The 15367-nt window shown below is 40.4% G+C and overlaps 2 protein-coding genes and 1 long non-coding RNA gene across 6 annotated transcripts in view; 1 reads left to right on the forward strand and 2 right to left on the reverse strand.

Moving 5' to 3' along the window:
- LOC116669655 (tyrosine-protein kinase fyna) overlaps positions 1–15055 on the reverse strand; it is a 24298-nt gene extending 9243 nt beyond the window's left edge. The window contains exons 1-5 of one of the 4 annotated variants that reach the window (XM_032499593.1): positions 14835–15016; positions 11191–11332; positions 8807–8912; positions 2809–3065; positions 401–497 (exon numbers count right to left, since the gene is read on the reverse strand). In XM_032499593.1, the coding sequence (XP_032355484.1) occupies positions 401–497; positions 2809–3055 (344 nt within the window). In that variant the 5' untranslated portion in view covers positions 3056–3065; positions 8807–8912; positions 11191–11332; positions 14835–15016. Of the gene's footprint in view, positions 1–400; positions 498–2808; positions 3066–8806; positions 8913–11190; positions 11333–14834 lie in introns of all 4 variants that reach the window. The other 3 variants (XM_032499595.1, XM_032499594.1, XM_032499592.1) reach the window with 3 other exon arrangements.
- On the reverse strand, positions 6805–7720 carry LOC116669667 (glycine-rich RNA-binding protein 10). The gene has a single exon (XM_032499620.1). The coding sequence runs from the start codon at positions 7520–7522 to the stop codon at positions 6992–6994; it is 531 nt and encodes a 176-aa protein (XP_032355511.1). The 5' UTR covers positions 7523–7720; the 3' UTR covers positions 6805–6991.
- Positions 7916–10666, forward strand: LOC116669673 (uncharacterized). Its single transcript, XR_004326833.1, has 2 exons — positions 7916–8932; positions 9689–10666. It is a non-coding gene; the product is annotated as an uncharacterized LOC116669673 (long non-coding RNA).
- Positions 15056–15367: the final 312 nt, after the last annotated feature.

The following is a 15367-nucleotide window of genomic DNA, read 5'->3' on the forward strand; positions in this document are numbered from 1 at the left end:
AATCATCAGTAATGTGGACATAATGTCTAAGTAGGTAAAAGGCAAATAATAGAGCAGCTAGAACAGTCCGGTAAGATCAGAAAAGTACATCACTGTACTGTAATGCAGCCTTTAAAACAAGGAAAAGACAACACTTATGTCAAATTACCATATTACAATATCCAAAATTTAAAAAGACATCTAGTCTCATATCACATTGATATTGATTTAATATCAAGATATTTTCCAGGCCTAACGTAACCCTCATGAGCCGAGACCCGTTTCCACTGCCTGTGCTTGTGAAACAACATGTCAGTCAAAATGCAGCATTCAGACATTGCTGACAGACAAAAAAAAACAGAAAGTGGGGAAAACACATCCACCACCCTTCATGCTGTCATGCAGATGTTTCCACACTTACGTGCTGTTGAGGATCTGGAATCTCTCCCCCTTTCTGAAGCTGAGGTCATCCTCGGTCCTGGCTTCGTAATCGTAAAGAGCCACAAACAGAGTCACCCCTGCAGGGAAACAAAAAGGGACGAGTGGCGGTTAGGGTGAGTAGAAGTGAATTGTATGGATGGAAGTATTATGTTAAGATTTCCACTGTGGTTTTATTGTTAGGTTTGTTCGTCCGTCTCACGCATGGGCTGCATATTATGGAAAAGCAATACGAATCACTGCCCTCTTCCTTTACTTCTTGCATCACGTCTGCTGCAGTTTTTTAAAACTTTAATTTATTTTAGTTTCTAGACATGTACATTAAATACAAGATACAATTCAGAAAGAGAAATCTTCCAATTTTATTTTCAAACTAATTCACTTAACCTCCTACAGAACACGCCTAAAAAAGACATTGTAACTTAGTTTTTTAGTTGGTGAGTAAGGCAATATTTGGGCTTTTTTCCCCCTCCTGTGCATTACATGACATGCTTATTGTTATTTTTAAGTTATTTGTTTGATTTTAAAGCTGTACTTGTCAATAATTTTCTCTCAACAATGCATAGATGTAATGTGAAAGGGGTCGCTCCCAATGACCTGACTCTACAAAACATTTTAGCTTAGCTTAGCTTAGTTTTAGCTTTACTCGCAACACTCTTGCAAGCATTGTTTTCGGTCGCAGCAGGCAACTGTTCAACAAAAAAGCTCTGATAAACCCTCTGTTCGCTACATGCTCAACATCAAATTGCAGACAGACACAATTAGCGACTAGCTGGTGAACATACTGGAGCATTTAGCATCCAAAGAGACTGAGATCGCTCAACTTGTAGGTAAAAGAAAAGCAAATTTTAAATGTTTTCATGTGGTCTTTATCTGCTGAATTTGTAATTTAGCAGCTGTTGGCTAAGGCGTACACCTTAAAAAGTTAATAAGCTAATAAAAGGCAAATGGTTAACATCAAACAAACAAAAAATCAATTATTACAGACATACAAATAATTAGAACTCCGTGTTTTGCATAGCCTACAAAAAAAAACACAAGTCTCATCAGACAGAACATCCTCTAGAACAGTTAATGCTGCCAAGGTCTAGATTAGGACAGCCAATCAAATTTATCTGATGGGATTTGGAACGGCCCTAGAGTCCCTGTATCTCTTAATAAGCATGGAACTGTAAAACGATTTCATTTTCTGATTTGATTTGAATCATTCCTGGACAGTCAGAGCTACACTGTTGCAATAAAGCTCTGCGTGTTTAACAGTCAATGCAGTGACCTCTGAAACCCAATGACCAACACTGCTCAGGCTGGGTCGAATGAGGTTTCTGTTCTACTCTGTCCTAGTTGACAGTTGTTTGGAGGATTTTATTTCCTTCTCTTCCTAATCTCAGATGTGAATGTTGTGTGGTGCTGCCCACCCTGAGTAATTTTTTATTCGTACATGCTGGTGGTGCTAATTCCACATATGCATAGTGTTTATCCGTGCTAGGGAGGGCAAAAAGCTCCAAGTAGTGTACATCAAAGCAAAACATGCTGTTAATTTATGCACTGCACATCATATGTATCTTTAAAATCCTGAGTGAGAGACGTAAAGTCCATTTCTCCACTAATCAGCACAATGTCTGATCTTTCTGGTTGTGAAATGTGCTTCACAGAGCAACAGCGATAATTTAGGTCACTCTGTTTTCTATTAACTCTCAGACAGTGGACATTCATCTTCTGCAGACACATTAATTCATCACAAGCCCACAGCATCAGCTCACATCACATATTTACTCGGAATACAGGAGGAAAAAAAGTTTCAAAAGAATCTTAGTTCCAAAATTCCAACCTTGTTGAACCTTACTTGAGAGTGAAAACTTCCTACTAGACAAATCATGCATGTAATGCGTGACAGTGTGTGGTCTTCAGAGAAGTTTACAGCTATACTTCTTAGACTGACATTTTATTTCCCATTAATTGCTCTGTTTAAAATTTGACCCCTGTTTAATCACAGCAACATATTTCCTAATTACACTGTCACCCTGTCTTAAAGGAACAGTTCAACATTTTAGGAGTCACGCTAATTTGATTTCTTGCAGTGATTCAGAGAAGTTCAATACCCCTCTTATGTGTATGCAGCTACAGCTAGAATTATAAGTGGAGAGTTTTATTGTTACACTACATTGTGGTCTAAACACATTGACAGACTTTTTTTTAAAATTGAGGCCATTATGCTAAATACATATAGGTATAGTTTGGCATGGAAAATAGTATGCCAAAATATATATTTTTAAACAGCAACAGTCTTTGAAAAACCTGAACGAGCCAAATCTTATAGATAATAAACTGCTGCCTTACATTTCAACCATCTTAAACACTCCACAGACTTATTTAAAGCTCCTTCAACCTCACCTGTTCCGCCTCGAGACCGAAGCGTCCCAGACTGCGAGGACGTGTGGACTCCTCCGAACACGGTCACCCCCTGTGAGGCGCCGCTGTGGAAGTTGTTGTAGTTGGGGATAGTGGTGACCCCGAAGCTAGGGTAGTGCTGTGGCGTGGGGTCGGACCCATAGCGGTACCCCGAGTTGTGTGAAAGGCTGGTCTCCCGGTCGTCAGTGAGTTTTGCTGCTTCTTTATCCTTACATTGGACACAGCCCATTCTCTACTTTCTGTGGGTGGAGAGAAAAAGAGACAGAGAGGAAATTAGTATTCGAGTGAAATAAAAGCTGTCTCCGTTGGGGAAATTACGATTCAATATTCCATTATTTCAGAGCTTCCTCTGAGAGTTACAGAGGGCCCTGTGAAAAATATTTCAATTAGGCTGAAATTAAACACGGCACTCTAAACTCCATCACTAATTATAGGAACATAATGTGAAAGAGCTGCAGTGCATGGACAATTTCACTGTTCGGTATATGTGTATAATACAGATGCTTTATGCTGAGAATATCCAGCTTAATTAATGCTACACTATAAAAGCCACGTTTAGCTCATGGTCCTGGAGTCCTTTGCAGCGGCCCGGGTTCGAGTCCGACCTGCGGCCCTTTGCTGTGTGTCATCCCCCATCTCTCTCCCACCTTTCCTGTCTATCCACTGTCTCTAATAAAAGGGAAAAAATGCCCCCAAAAATAACCTTTTAAAAAATTGCTACACTATAAAAGAATTTAACAGCACTACTTATCATGGTTTACTTTTACAACTTATTGCACAACCACACTTACAAGAAGAATTTACACCCAGCCACTGCGTTTACAAGTTGGTAAGCACTGTATTTTTGTTTTCTTTAAAAAAAGGAGCCACACACCCATCTATAGATTCAGTTAAAACTTATTGAAGCCCTTAACAGCAAACCACTCCCTGGCTGTGCACTCAGAGTACGCTCTGAGTCTCATGAGGGGGACTGACCTAACTAAAGCAAAGCTAAACCAGATTCTGTTGTGAGTGATGCAATCTTCTTTGCCAATTAAAAAGAGCCTTAACGTCTTTAAAGACCCAGTTTACGAATGCACATTTGGGCTCACCGTGCACCCCTTTAAGCCCTGCAAGCTCATGAAGCCCTAGCTAGGAAGAGACCGCTGACGGCACTGTTGTCTTTCATCAGCACTAGCGTCCGGCTGACTTCGGTGACGGCTAATTGGAAACACACTTGTTTACAGTCACTGTGGATGGAGCTAAGAGAAAGAGCCAGTGCTGCAAGAGACAGAGGAGGAGGTGAAACCACCGCACCACTCTTCACAGCTAAAAGATTCAGATCCACATTAACAGTAGGCCTACAGTTGGTTCACTCCCTGGTTCTTTTATGTCAGGAGTCATTTATAAAAAATAAAGAAATATGATTATCTTATGAGAAATGTTTTGCAATTGATAAAGACAAAACATGAGGTCATGATAAGTGTACTATGTAGATGTTGAAATACATGTTAAATGTAGGCCTAATATAAAATAACATCACACAAGAGAGCTAAGATAATATTGGAGGTAACCGTTTCAGCCGGAAGATATTTTTTAAGTCTCATCACTTTATTTAGAGCTTAAACAATTAGTCAATTAATAGAAAATTAATAAGAACACAATTGGGTACGTTGGCTGGGGTATCATAACAATGTAACATGTCAGAAAGTCCTTTATGCATGTGGCTGCAGCAATAACAAATAACTACTTTGTGACGCAGACCAGTATATCTCTTTTTTACCTGCTGCTCACAGGTACAGTACATGGAAGTATAAAATACATGCCAACCAAATGCAGAATTCACCTATTGTGCACATCATTTTCAGTTTCTCCAGTCCTTTATTTTCTCCACACTGCTGTAATGAACAGGACAAAGCCGCTGCAGAGAGGTGATTCATTACTGCCAATAAAACCCCATAGAATCCCCAGAAGAAGAAACAAGCCAGCAGTAGCATTACAACATAAGCCTAAAGCTGTGAGACCACAGACTGAAATACAAGGTAGAGGACTGCTGATTCTCTAATCTATATAATCTTTAAATTACAAATAATCTAGATATCACCTAACTTCTGGTATTCACAGCACCCTTCTCCACACGCTATAGCAGGTATAATGAAAGCGAAATACACCTTTAAACACAGTGAAGCCTACAATTTCAATTTAGGGGGAAAGGCACTCCAGGAAATGAAAAAGCAAAGTTATTATTATTATAACCTCAACATGATGAGCTATCAAACATTTTATCAATTAGTCAAGAAAATATTTTCAAAAATAACCCACAGATTTCCCTTGAATGAAAACTTGATTAAAATATTAACTGAATTGACTGGGGCAACAGAGGTAAAGTATGTTTTTCTGGTGAACCCTTTTTTTTGTCTGCAGTGAATGAAATGAAAATAGCGCTGCATCCTGGGGGGGGGGGGGGATCCGGGGATGGGGGAGGGAATCTTATCTGTTGTTTGATAAAAAAAGGCCTATCTGTAACCATTCTGCTGCACAGAACCTATCCATAGCCATCTCGTCTTGTTTATCTATAGCCCTATCCATTTGAGATATTGCAGCGTCTGCTTGGTAACCATCCACACATGAATCATGTATGTGAGCACTGTGCTGCGACTGAAGATGCCCGATGATTAAAATCCACCATCTTATGACATAGGAAATGTGTGGTTTTTTTTTTTTATATATTCATCTAGTTTATAAGCGCATTCGACAGCGTGTGCACATGTAGGCTCTCACATTTATCTCAATTAGGTTATATAAAAAATACGTTGTTTTTCAGATCCATAAGACGACTACTCTGCATTTATACAATAAAACATGCATCGACACTATGTATCATATCTCAAAAGACACAGAGCTTTGCAAGATACTGATTTTAGTTGCGTTTAAGGACACTATACATCGTAGGCTGCTCCACGCCTGGCTTGCAGCACAACCTCCCCTCCCCCCAAAAAGCAGATGATGGCATTGCAGCCGGGGCGGGGGGGGGGGTGTTCCTTTCTTGTTCCTGTTGGCACGGCCTGCGGATCGTATGACCACCTCGGCCTGCGTAAACCGATTAAAAAAAAATTTCAAACGTGGAATTGCGGGAGGAATGGCCTTTCACAAGAGCCAGACAGAGCCGTCATATTAAAACTCATCTTGATTGGCTCTAGATGCAGTCCGTAATCAGACTATGGTGTCGGGCAAAATCTGTTGAATAGTAGGCCTAGTCCCGGCCTCGTCAAATCTGCTGCGAGATTGATTCATATCAGGAAGTGAAGAATGTAATGAAGCCGTAAACATCAAAAGTGAAAGGGTTAGTTATATCCTACTATACCAGCCACAGATGTTGGGCTCAACTGGAACTTAATTTCCCCGAACGACTGCTTTTATTTTGAAGCGGTAGCGTTCCGGGCACACGGGTTAATTATATAACACCAAAACTAAACCATGATAACAGCCTAATTCGCCGTTTACAGTCTACAAAATATCCTACAAAACTTTTCCCGGTTGAGATTTCGAGCACCTAAACCACATCAGACTATTTAACAGCACTTTAAAAATGCAGCTAAGCAGGACACGTGTTTTTAAGCTGCGATTTGCTACTTCATGAACAGCCGGCCATTTCGGAGGCGTACATCGAGTCTGAAAGGGATTTACTCTTTTGGAAAATTGGGGAAAAGCAGCATTTACTAGACCACGTTTTTAATAGTTTAGAAACTAAACAAACATCCCCCCAAAATGATGTAACGTTATCGTTAAAGTATTGAATTTAAGAAACGCTAAAACCCGCTGAACAAAGGGTATCCAGCGATGGTGGCTGCTAACCGAGAAGCCACGTGGAGAGGAGCCGTTGTTCTGCTCTTTTTTTTTTTTAGCCGAGTAGTTTTTACACCGAAGCCTTTTAGTTATAATACGACCTTTTTAATAAAATAAAAAGATTCCCAAACAAGCAAGGTAGAGACTTTAACATGCAATTTGTAACATGGTTTATTAAGAAATGACAAACTCATGAGTACATTTTTCGATGAGAAGATTCTTGACTTACAACAGAACTACAAAAAAACGTATTGGTCAGCAATAACACGGACATTTTTTTTCTTGAGGAGCGCATCTGAAATTAGCCAGTCAATGGATGATCTGGAATCAGCGATGTTTACTAGTCGTGTTGATCGCGGTATCCCCCGGAGCGCTCGCCATATCCTCCACTCGAGTATGATCCGCGACTCCTGTAGCCGCCTCCGCCACCACGGCCGCCGCCGCCGCCGCCATATCTCCCCTCGTTACTGGAGCTTCTGTCGCCGTAGCCTCTGTCTCCCCTGTCTCCGTATCCTCCTCCGCCACCGTATCCTCCGCCTCCTCGGTCACGGCCGCCGAATCCACCGCCGCCTCGTCCTCCTCGGCCCGATCCGAAGCCGCCTCCTCTGGAGCGCCCGCCGCCCTTTCCCGCTTCATCGACGCGAATAGTCCGACCGTCTAGAGTCTTGCCGTTCATGCCCTCCATTGCATCTTTGGCATCTTCTGAATTATCGAATGTCACAAAGCCAAAACCGCGGGATCTCCCCGTCTCTCGGTCTAGGATCACGTCCACTTTCTCGATGTTGCCATATTTGCCGAAGGCCTCAGCCAGAGAGTCCTCGTTGGTGTCGTAGCTCAGTCCACCGATGAACAATTTACCATCTTCCGACATTTTTAGTGTTGCTTTTCACAAGCAGCAGTCGAGTAGTTGACGAGAGGAGCTGCTGGTCGAATGAGAGAAAGGAAAAGGGGCGCTTCGCTTCTTCTTTGTGTTTTTTGGCGGGCTGCTATACCAAATTTAGGTGCACACAGTAGCGCTTAGCTTCCGCATTGTGTTTCCTTCCGCATCGTGTTGCCTTTGCCATCGCTTCTGGGTCGGAAGTGACGTCCGTTGCAAATCAGCCAATGACTGCGCATGTCCCAGAATGCATTGCATCACAAACGGCACGCCATCGATGTATTATAAGACGCAAGCTATTAGTAACTTTGTAGCTAAGGAAAATAGTTAATACTACAGCTTCCTCTCGCTGTGAATCCTGGCTCAGCCTCAGACCGACAGGCATTACAGCATAAAACCAACAAACAAGGTTGAGTTTAAACAATATTTGAAGGGCATCATATCAACATATAGGCTATGTCAGTGATCTCACTGAGGTTGAAACATGTCACTATATATGTTATTTATATTTGCACAGGTTTGGGGGGATATTCATATATTTATTGTATATATTTGTGGGGCGATTGCTTACAAAAAACAAGTGTCACACGTAAGTTCAGCACTCTGATGTGAGAGGAGCTTTTTGCAACAAATCATGCCATTTCTAGGCTGATAGTCTGTAGACTGGAGTCAGAAAACTGCATAATTTAAACCTCATTGCAGTATGCAACTATTAAAATACTGGTTATCTGTATTCAAGATGTTGTACTGCTAATTGTCAATATTAAATTAGCGTCCTATTACAGAAGTATTTAGGTATTAACCAGCCTAATACTAAGAATAACCAAGTTAGTTAGCTAAGTTATTAATATGTGACTCTGTTTACTGTGTCTGCAGATGGCATTGCCTATGTTGATGTGTGATCATCAGACAAAACTACAAACTGTTTGAAACCATTTGTTCAGCAGCTGTAGCCAATGGGAGCTCAGATTAGACTGCAGCGCACATTTGCACTATATTGTATACCATTGACTGTATTTACAGAAAATGAATATGTATACTTTGCAAAACTTAAATGCCTTTTCTCTTATAGGTATCAAAAACATTCAATAAAAAGGCACACATGTATTCTTCAACGACGGTCACCCAGCCACATGGAGGAAAGCCAAGGAATGAGATGTAAGGCTCGTCTCTGTGATCTTGGTAGGCTGGTAAGAATAACAGAATTGTGTACTTTTTCAACTCAAATTATATATTTTTTGATTGTATTGTTATAAAGATGATGTTGTTAATCATTACTTGATCTCTTTGTGGCTTATATTTGGTGAAATGACGTCCCGATGTTACGACGATGGGGTGTATGGGGATGAGGAGTTGCATCCGGCCTTTCATGATGAAAGCAATCCTGTGTTGAAGAACAAGAAAGTGAGTAGAGGCAAAATTACATGAGATGTTTATGTTGGTGTCACAGTTTAAACTGTCATTGTAAATCAGCGTTGGACCACTCGTCGTCAATCCATACATTGTGCTGATTTTGGATCACTGGCCGAGGTCTTTTCTTAATTCATGATTGGAGAGCTTTATTCTATTCCCCAGCTTTTTACACTTCACCGTTGTACTGACTATAGAGAAAAATCCACACGTCCTTGAACTAGAACCTCTGCAAAATGAAATGTTTAGATTTATTACACAACCTAATTTCCTTAATATTTCTTCCTAAAAGAAGCTAGCGTTACTGATAAATGATTGATAAATTTAATTTACTGGAACATTGCCCATCATTATGTTAGAAGAGAGTGGAATAGTAATAGCCCTGCATTCAAAAGATCAGATTGTATAGTACAGTTCAAACGCTGTGCCATATAATCTGATGTTGACATGAGAGAGAAAATGGAAAATGACAATGAATTAACAAGGTCTTGAATATATTTCAGCACTTCTAAAAAAAAAGAAAAAAAAGAAATAGTCTTTAAACATAAGTCAAAATATGTATTTTAGCTTCAGAAATGGTGAACTTTTGAACTGTTAAAAGAAACTGGTACCCCCTTACAGAAAATACCCAAACCGTCAGTTTCTGCCTTGGTACAGCATGTTCTTTCACTCTATCCGGTGACTCTAAGCGTGTTGTCTCAGGTTCCACTGATGGAGGTAATAATGTGTTGGAGGACTATTTCTCCTCAGCTTACCGCCACCTGATTCAAAAAGACCTCCTTTGCCCACCCATGGAGAGAGACATTCAAGATGAGAAAACAAAGAAGTGAAACCTTTGGATGAGAAACTAATAGTAAAAGGAAGAGGAAACTGGAAAAAAGCAGTGAGCCTTAAGGTCATCCACAACGGGACGTTTAAGAATCTCTGCCTGCTTTGCAGAGTCCACATGCCAATGTTACACTTGTGTCTAAAAAGAAAAACAAAGCCCCGAGCTATTTACAAGCACCAGTACAAGTCCAGGTGAAGCAGTGAAACAGAAGAACATATGCATCAGTACAACCAACAGTGTTCACAGAGGCTTAAATAAGGCTAGAAAATGTATATTAATAATAATTTTCCTTTTTATATTCATCATTATGGCCTGAACAAAACTAAATAGTTCTAATGGCGTTTGAACTTCCACAATGGTGGAGGTTTTTACATAGGTCTGTAATCCCTGGGTCATGTGTGTGTTTGCAACAGAATCATTCTAATCAGGGAAAACTCATTTACTCTTCCTAGTTTTCTGGAGGAAAATTTCGGGCTCATATTCTAAAAAGAAAATTAAAAAAATATTAATTTTGATGTATGAACTGAACTGAACTGAGGCCTTTTCTAGAGGAATAGTCTCGTAGTATATCTGTGTTTGTCTTTAGGACTCTGCTGTTCCAGTCCTGTGGTCCATTACGGTTGGTCCTGCTATGTTAGCCTCCGCAAAAACCTACTGGACCGCACCAGGACCCCAGAGAGCCGGTTTCAAAGGAATGTGTCATTTCAAACTAATCTGTTGTCACTATTATATGCTTCATACTAATTGTATACATTACTTTTACATAATTGTATTAGTTACAATATGCAGGTTTTTTTTTATGGTACCAATATTATTGTACCATTTATATGATACTAACAGGAACTGATCAAACATGTGCCTTTTTGGATATCAATTAAACGGTGACTTTACTCCTTCTACTACTGACCCACCGCGATCATCGAAACACCAAACAAGGGGAATATGTTTCAGAATAAAAAGACGTTCACCCTTTCAGTAGAGTTTCCGCATCTGAAGCCGTTCTCGAGGCCTGTGGTGGACCAACAAACTATTAAAAGACTTTCCTATATGTTGGTTTTGGTAGTGCTGCTGTTTTATATCTTGCATTACCTCATTTAGTATGAAACAATAAGATACAAATGATTCTCTTTGCTGCATGGCAAAAAAAAACAAAAAAAAAACATGAGACATTACAATTAATGACTGCTTTCAAAAATAACATTTGTCTCCACAAATAATGTAGCTATCCAAGCTGTAAAGACTTTCAAATGCGTATTGTACATTGAATACTGTTTGACATATCTGTGGCGGTCTGTCTGCAAAGACGATGAGATGTCTGTCAAAGTAGGTAGTAAAAAATGTTGAAATATTACTGAGGTAATTATTACCGGAGTTTTTAAAATAGGAATTTGCACCTGGACACCAAAGAATATGAAAAGGTCACCTGAAAATGTCAGCATGGTAACATATTCAACAAGTTGAACCTCAGTCCAGGACAGTCATGTCTGCTGGAGCTCGCTCAGTGTCAGTGAGGGAAGCAGTAGATACTCCTACCCCAGCTCTGCAATTTTCATGTGAAACGTCACCTGAAAAACATTTCCATGGGTTTGACCATGGTTTTAATAAAGTGACAGAAGGTTGTTGAACATGAAAAATAGGCTACACAAACACCATCTTTTCTCCCTTGATTGATCTAAATAAGTCGCCGCCATCAAACTGCAGGAAAATTGTAACTTGATGCTCCGGACTGTTTGTCAACTGCTGAGCAAGGTATGGAAACTTGTGAGTTTGGCCAGAATCCAAAATCAGCGCCACGCATTATAAAACAATATATTCTGTTCAACCACTTTGGACCCAAACCCAACTATGTTTTACATAGTAATGTGATTGTCAAGAGAGACAGAAAAATGTAGCATTAATACTTCTAAAGAGGTTAGATGATTCAATTGTCGAGGTTTAAAGTAGACTTCTCGGGTGACTACATTATAGCATTGTGTTTTCTTTCACAATCTGTTTGATGGCCAATGAAGGCAAACTGACAAATAAAAAAAACAAAATGTTGATCATGCAGAGAACATAAGCTGCAAGATCAATACACTCAATTAAGGACAGACATGTCAGGGTCGCACTGCGGGACTGATGGATCACATAGAGACAGTCAGGTCAGGCCTGAGAAACAGACATGTGCGGCCTGAAAAACCGATACGTGTGGACTGAAATAACAAAAAGCACTGGTGCTGATTCATTTTGGAGCTGAAATACTTTCTTGATTAATCAATTAGCTACTAAACAGAGAGCTAAGTAACAATTTGATACCTGATTTATTATTTCAAATAGTTCTGGATCCGCTGTAAAAAAAAAGAGTTTTCCCTCTGGTCATCGATAAAGTCTTTAGAAATCAAATCACCCGGTGTCGAGATGAATCAATGCTTTTGTCCATCAAATATAGAAAAAACAGGAGTTTGTTTAGCTTTCTTGAAGAATGGTTCAAAAATAACGGCTCTTTTCTAAATTAGTCATTCTTTAAACCTTCCATATTTGACTTACAAACAATGCTCAACTGGTCATTACATCAGAGAAAAGCTTCATTAAGTTAACTCTGATGGACTTTTAAATCTCTCCAGGCTAACTACAATCAATTCAACACAGATTTAACAAGAAAATCTGTGACATTTGAGGCGTTTGGTCCCTTTATATTCAGATCTTTGACATGGCACAACAAGGTCAAACCTCACATACCCGCCTACTGAAGCCACACTCTCTCCTGCCTTATTCAACTCCGAAACAACTTTCTGTTCATTCATCGAAGAAATGATGTAAAAGAGGATCATTTTCTGTTGTGTGCCATTTGAATACGTATGAAACTCCCTCCTGTGTTTGCTGGATTTGGTACAACACTGACAACTCCCCCTTATGGCTGCCTATCTCTGAATAGTTACAACATTTGCTTGTGTTGAACAACTGAGTTCATTCAGTGTATCAACAACAAGACAATGGACACATTTTACTCTGCGACAAGATTAACAGCACAATAAAATGCAGTGTTCAGGCGTTCAAAGCATTCTTCTCGTACTGAATGAAAAGAGCTGGTTATAAAAACCCACAGCTGAGCTTCATACACTATGTACGTGTGGGTTTAAAACCTTAACTGTGTATTGGTGTCACAATGTTCACAGTTGAGTATGTTGACTCATGTTGTTAAATCACTGAGCCCATTATAAATGCCCATTCAGTCAGTGACATTTGTGCCAAGTAGATGCATATTTTCCAAATTGGAGAAAAGGGCAAATTACAAAAACAGTAACTTTTTTTCTCTCTTTTTTTTTTTTTTTTTTTTTTTTTTTTTTTTTTCTTTCTTCTTCTTCTTCCACAAACAGGAGTAGATTCTCGCTGCTTCTGCCTGTCAGTTTAAACGGTTCTTTCCAGATCTCGTGCCAGCGGAGGACAACAGTCAATGTAAGAATTAACTGGAAATAATGATATGGTGGGTCTACACCAATGGAAGTTGCAGGTTTTCTGGTGGAACTGAATACCACTTGAGTTGATAATACTTGGGCACGAGCCTGACGGTGTATGGCTGCTGTATGTAGAGAAGCAGTGATTAGTTGATAATCAGTCTCAACAAAAAGTTAACTGGCAACTATTTTAAAAAGTTATTTTTAGTAAAAAAACGCCAACAAGTTTCTGGTGTCAGTCTCTCCAATGTGAGGATTTGTTGCTCAACTCTGTTTTATAGCATTATAAACAGAATATATTTGGGTTTTGGATTGTCGCTCACACAAAACAAGACATTTCACCATGTCAGCTAGGATGTGATTATCGATTAGTCTATAAAATATCATAAAATAAAAACATGCACATCAAAACTTTCTAGAGCCCAAGGTGATGTCTTCTCTTCTCTTCAAATGAGTTGTTTTGTCTGATCAACAGTCCATGACCTAAAGACATTCAGAAACAATAAAATGTTTAGCAATTTTGGTTCAAAATGACTTCAATGACTTCGCAATTATCAAAACAGCTGCCCAGTGATTTTGTGTTGATCCACTTATTGATTAATCAACTAATCTAAATGCAAATAATCATTCGATGCAGCCCTACTGTGGCTGCATGTGTGACATTTGTTGACTACTAGATATGTTGTAAATAAACACATTTAGCTTTCACCAAAGTAATCCATTAACCCCTTACCGGATTAAATATTTCATCTTTGTGATGACACACTAAAATCCTTAAAACACAAGTATCAGCTTATGTGCCAGTGTGTTTAATAAGCTAAACTTTACGGGCAGAGAGGGCCTGAGGGGCAATCCACATGGTTCATGAACCATAATATGAATCTCCTTTCACTCAAAATGCATACACATCACGCACGCCAGACATGTATGTCTTAGACCAGGGAAGGGCTGAATACTCAGAGCTCCAGGGTGCAAACCAACACACAACTGCTGCCTAACTTAGTGGACATGGATAAAAACCGAGGCTCTATAGCTGCCAGCTACACACACTGTAGCCCACATCATCCCCGGTGTTTGCCAGCAAGATGGATGGCTGCACCTCCAGAGACAGATAACCCGATTAGGACAGCTCTAATTAGATATTTAACAGCGTGGTAATGCAATTAGCTGAAATCGTATGACAATTATTTTGGGGTGACTCAATACGTGGCTGTCTGCGGGCCATTGTGGCGTTTGTGTGTGAATGGCCTCAGTGGTCAGCTCTGCAGCGCATCCATCCCTACTGCTGCTACTGCTGCTGCAACAACACAGATCCCCCTTTCCACAACCACAGCCCTGCAAACCATCCTCCACAATACAAGACCCCTGGCACCCTCTTTGCCGTTACCCCCTCTAAAGGGAAAAGTAACCCGTCAAATAGCCTACACGCACGCACATCTGCAGAAAGACTGGAGGGACTAGCCTGGCTTGATCGCAGCGAGCCACAATGTGTTATTCATCTCCTCTGCTCTCTCTCTCTCTCTCTTCCCCGAGATGAATTCACCTCGCAGTCTACAGCGCAAAATAGGAGACGAGGCGGGTGCAGCGATTGAAATTCAACACGGGGGAGAAAAAGAAGAAAATGCGTGCTTACCGCGGACAATCAGATTAATCCATCAGAGTTTCGTGCGGGAAATCGCCGATGTTGTTCCCCGCTCTGTGAGTGTGTTCTCCTCGCAGTGAGAGAGAGAGAGAGAGAGAGAGCAGCGCCGGGATACCCTGCCGTCCAGGAGCTGCTGTGGCCGCCGTGCGTACTGAGGATGACGATGGCGACCAGAGTCAAGTTCCCAACAATAACATGTACAGCTCCCTGTCGATCCTGTCAGAGTAAAACTGGTCTTCTCACGTCGTTTCAAGGTGAAAACAGGAATAAAGGGAGGTTTTTTTTGTTAAGCAAAACTGAACGCATTAGATAGTAATCATACTAATACTATATCAGTCGGATTTTATTGAGCACGCCCCTTACCTGCATTCTAAATGACTAACCGTCGTGCTTTTATTTTGACTTGCAAATAGTTTTTTTTTCCGGTTTATCTCTTGAGGTCTTGACGCAGCTGGGATTGCGTGCAGCTGATGCTGAGCTGTGATTGACACCCCTTTCCTCCAATTACAATGCATAGTGGGACA

This window comes from Etheostoma spectabile, chromosome 20 (genome assembly GCF_008692095.1).
Source record: "Etheostoma spectabile isolate EspeVRDwgs_2016 chromosome 20, UIUC_Espe_1.0, whole genome shotgun sequence".
NCBI lineage: Eukaryota > Metazoa > Chordata > Actinopteri > Perciformes > Percidae > Etheostoma > Etheostoma spectabile.

Coding starts and splice junctions, on each gene's coding strand:
- LOC116669667 (XM_032499620.1), bottom strand. CDS start 7,522: ATGTCGGAAGATGGTAAATTGTTCATCGGTGGACTGAGCTACGACACC.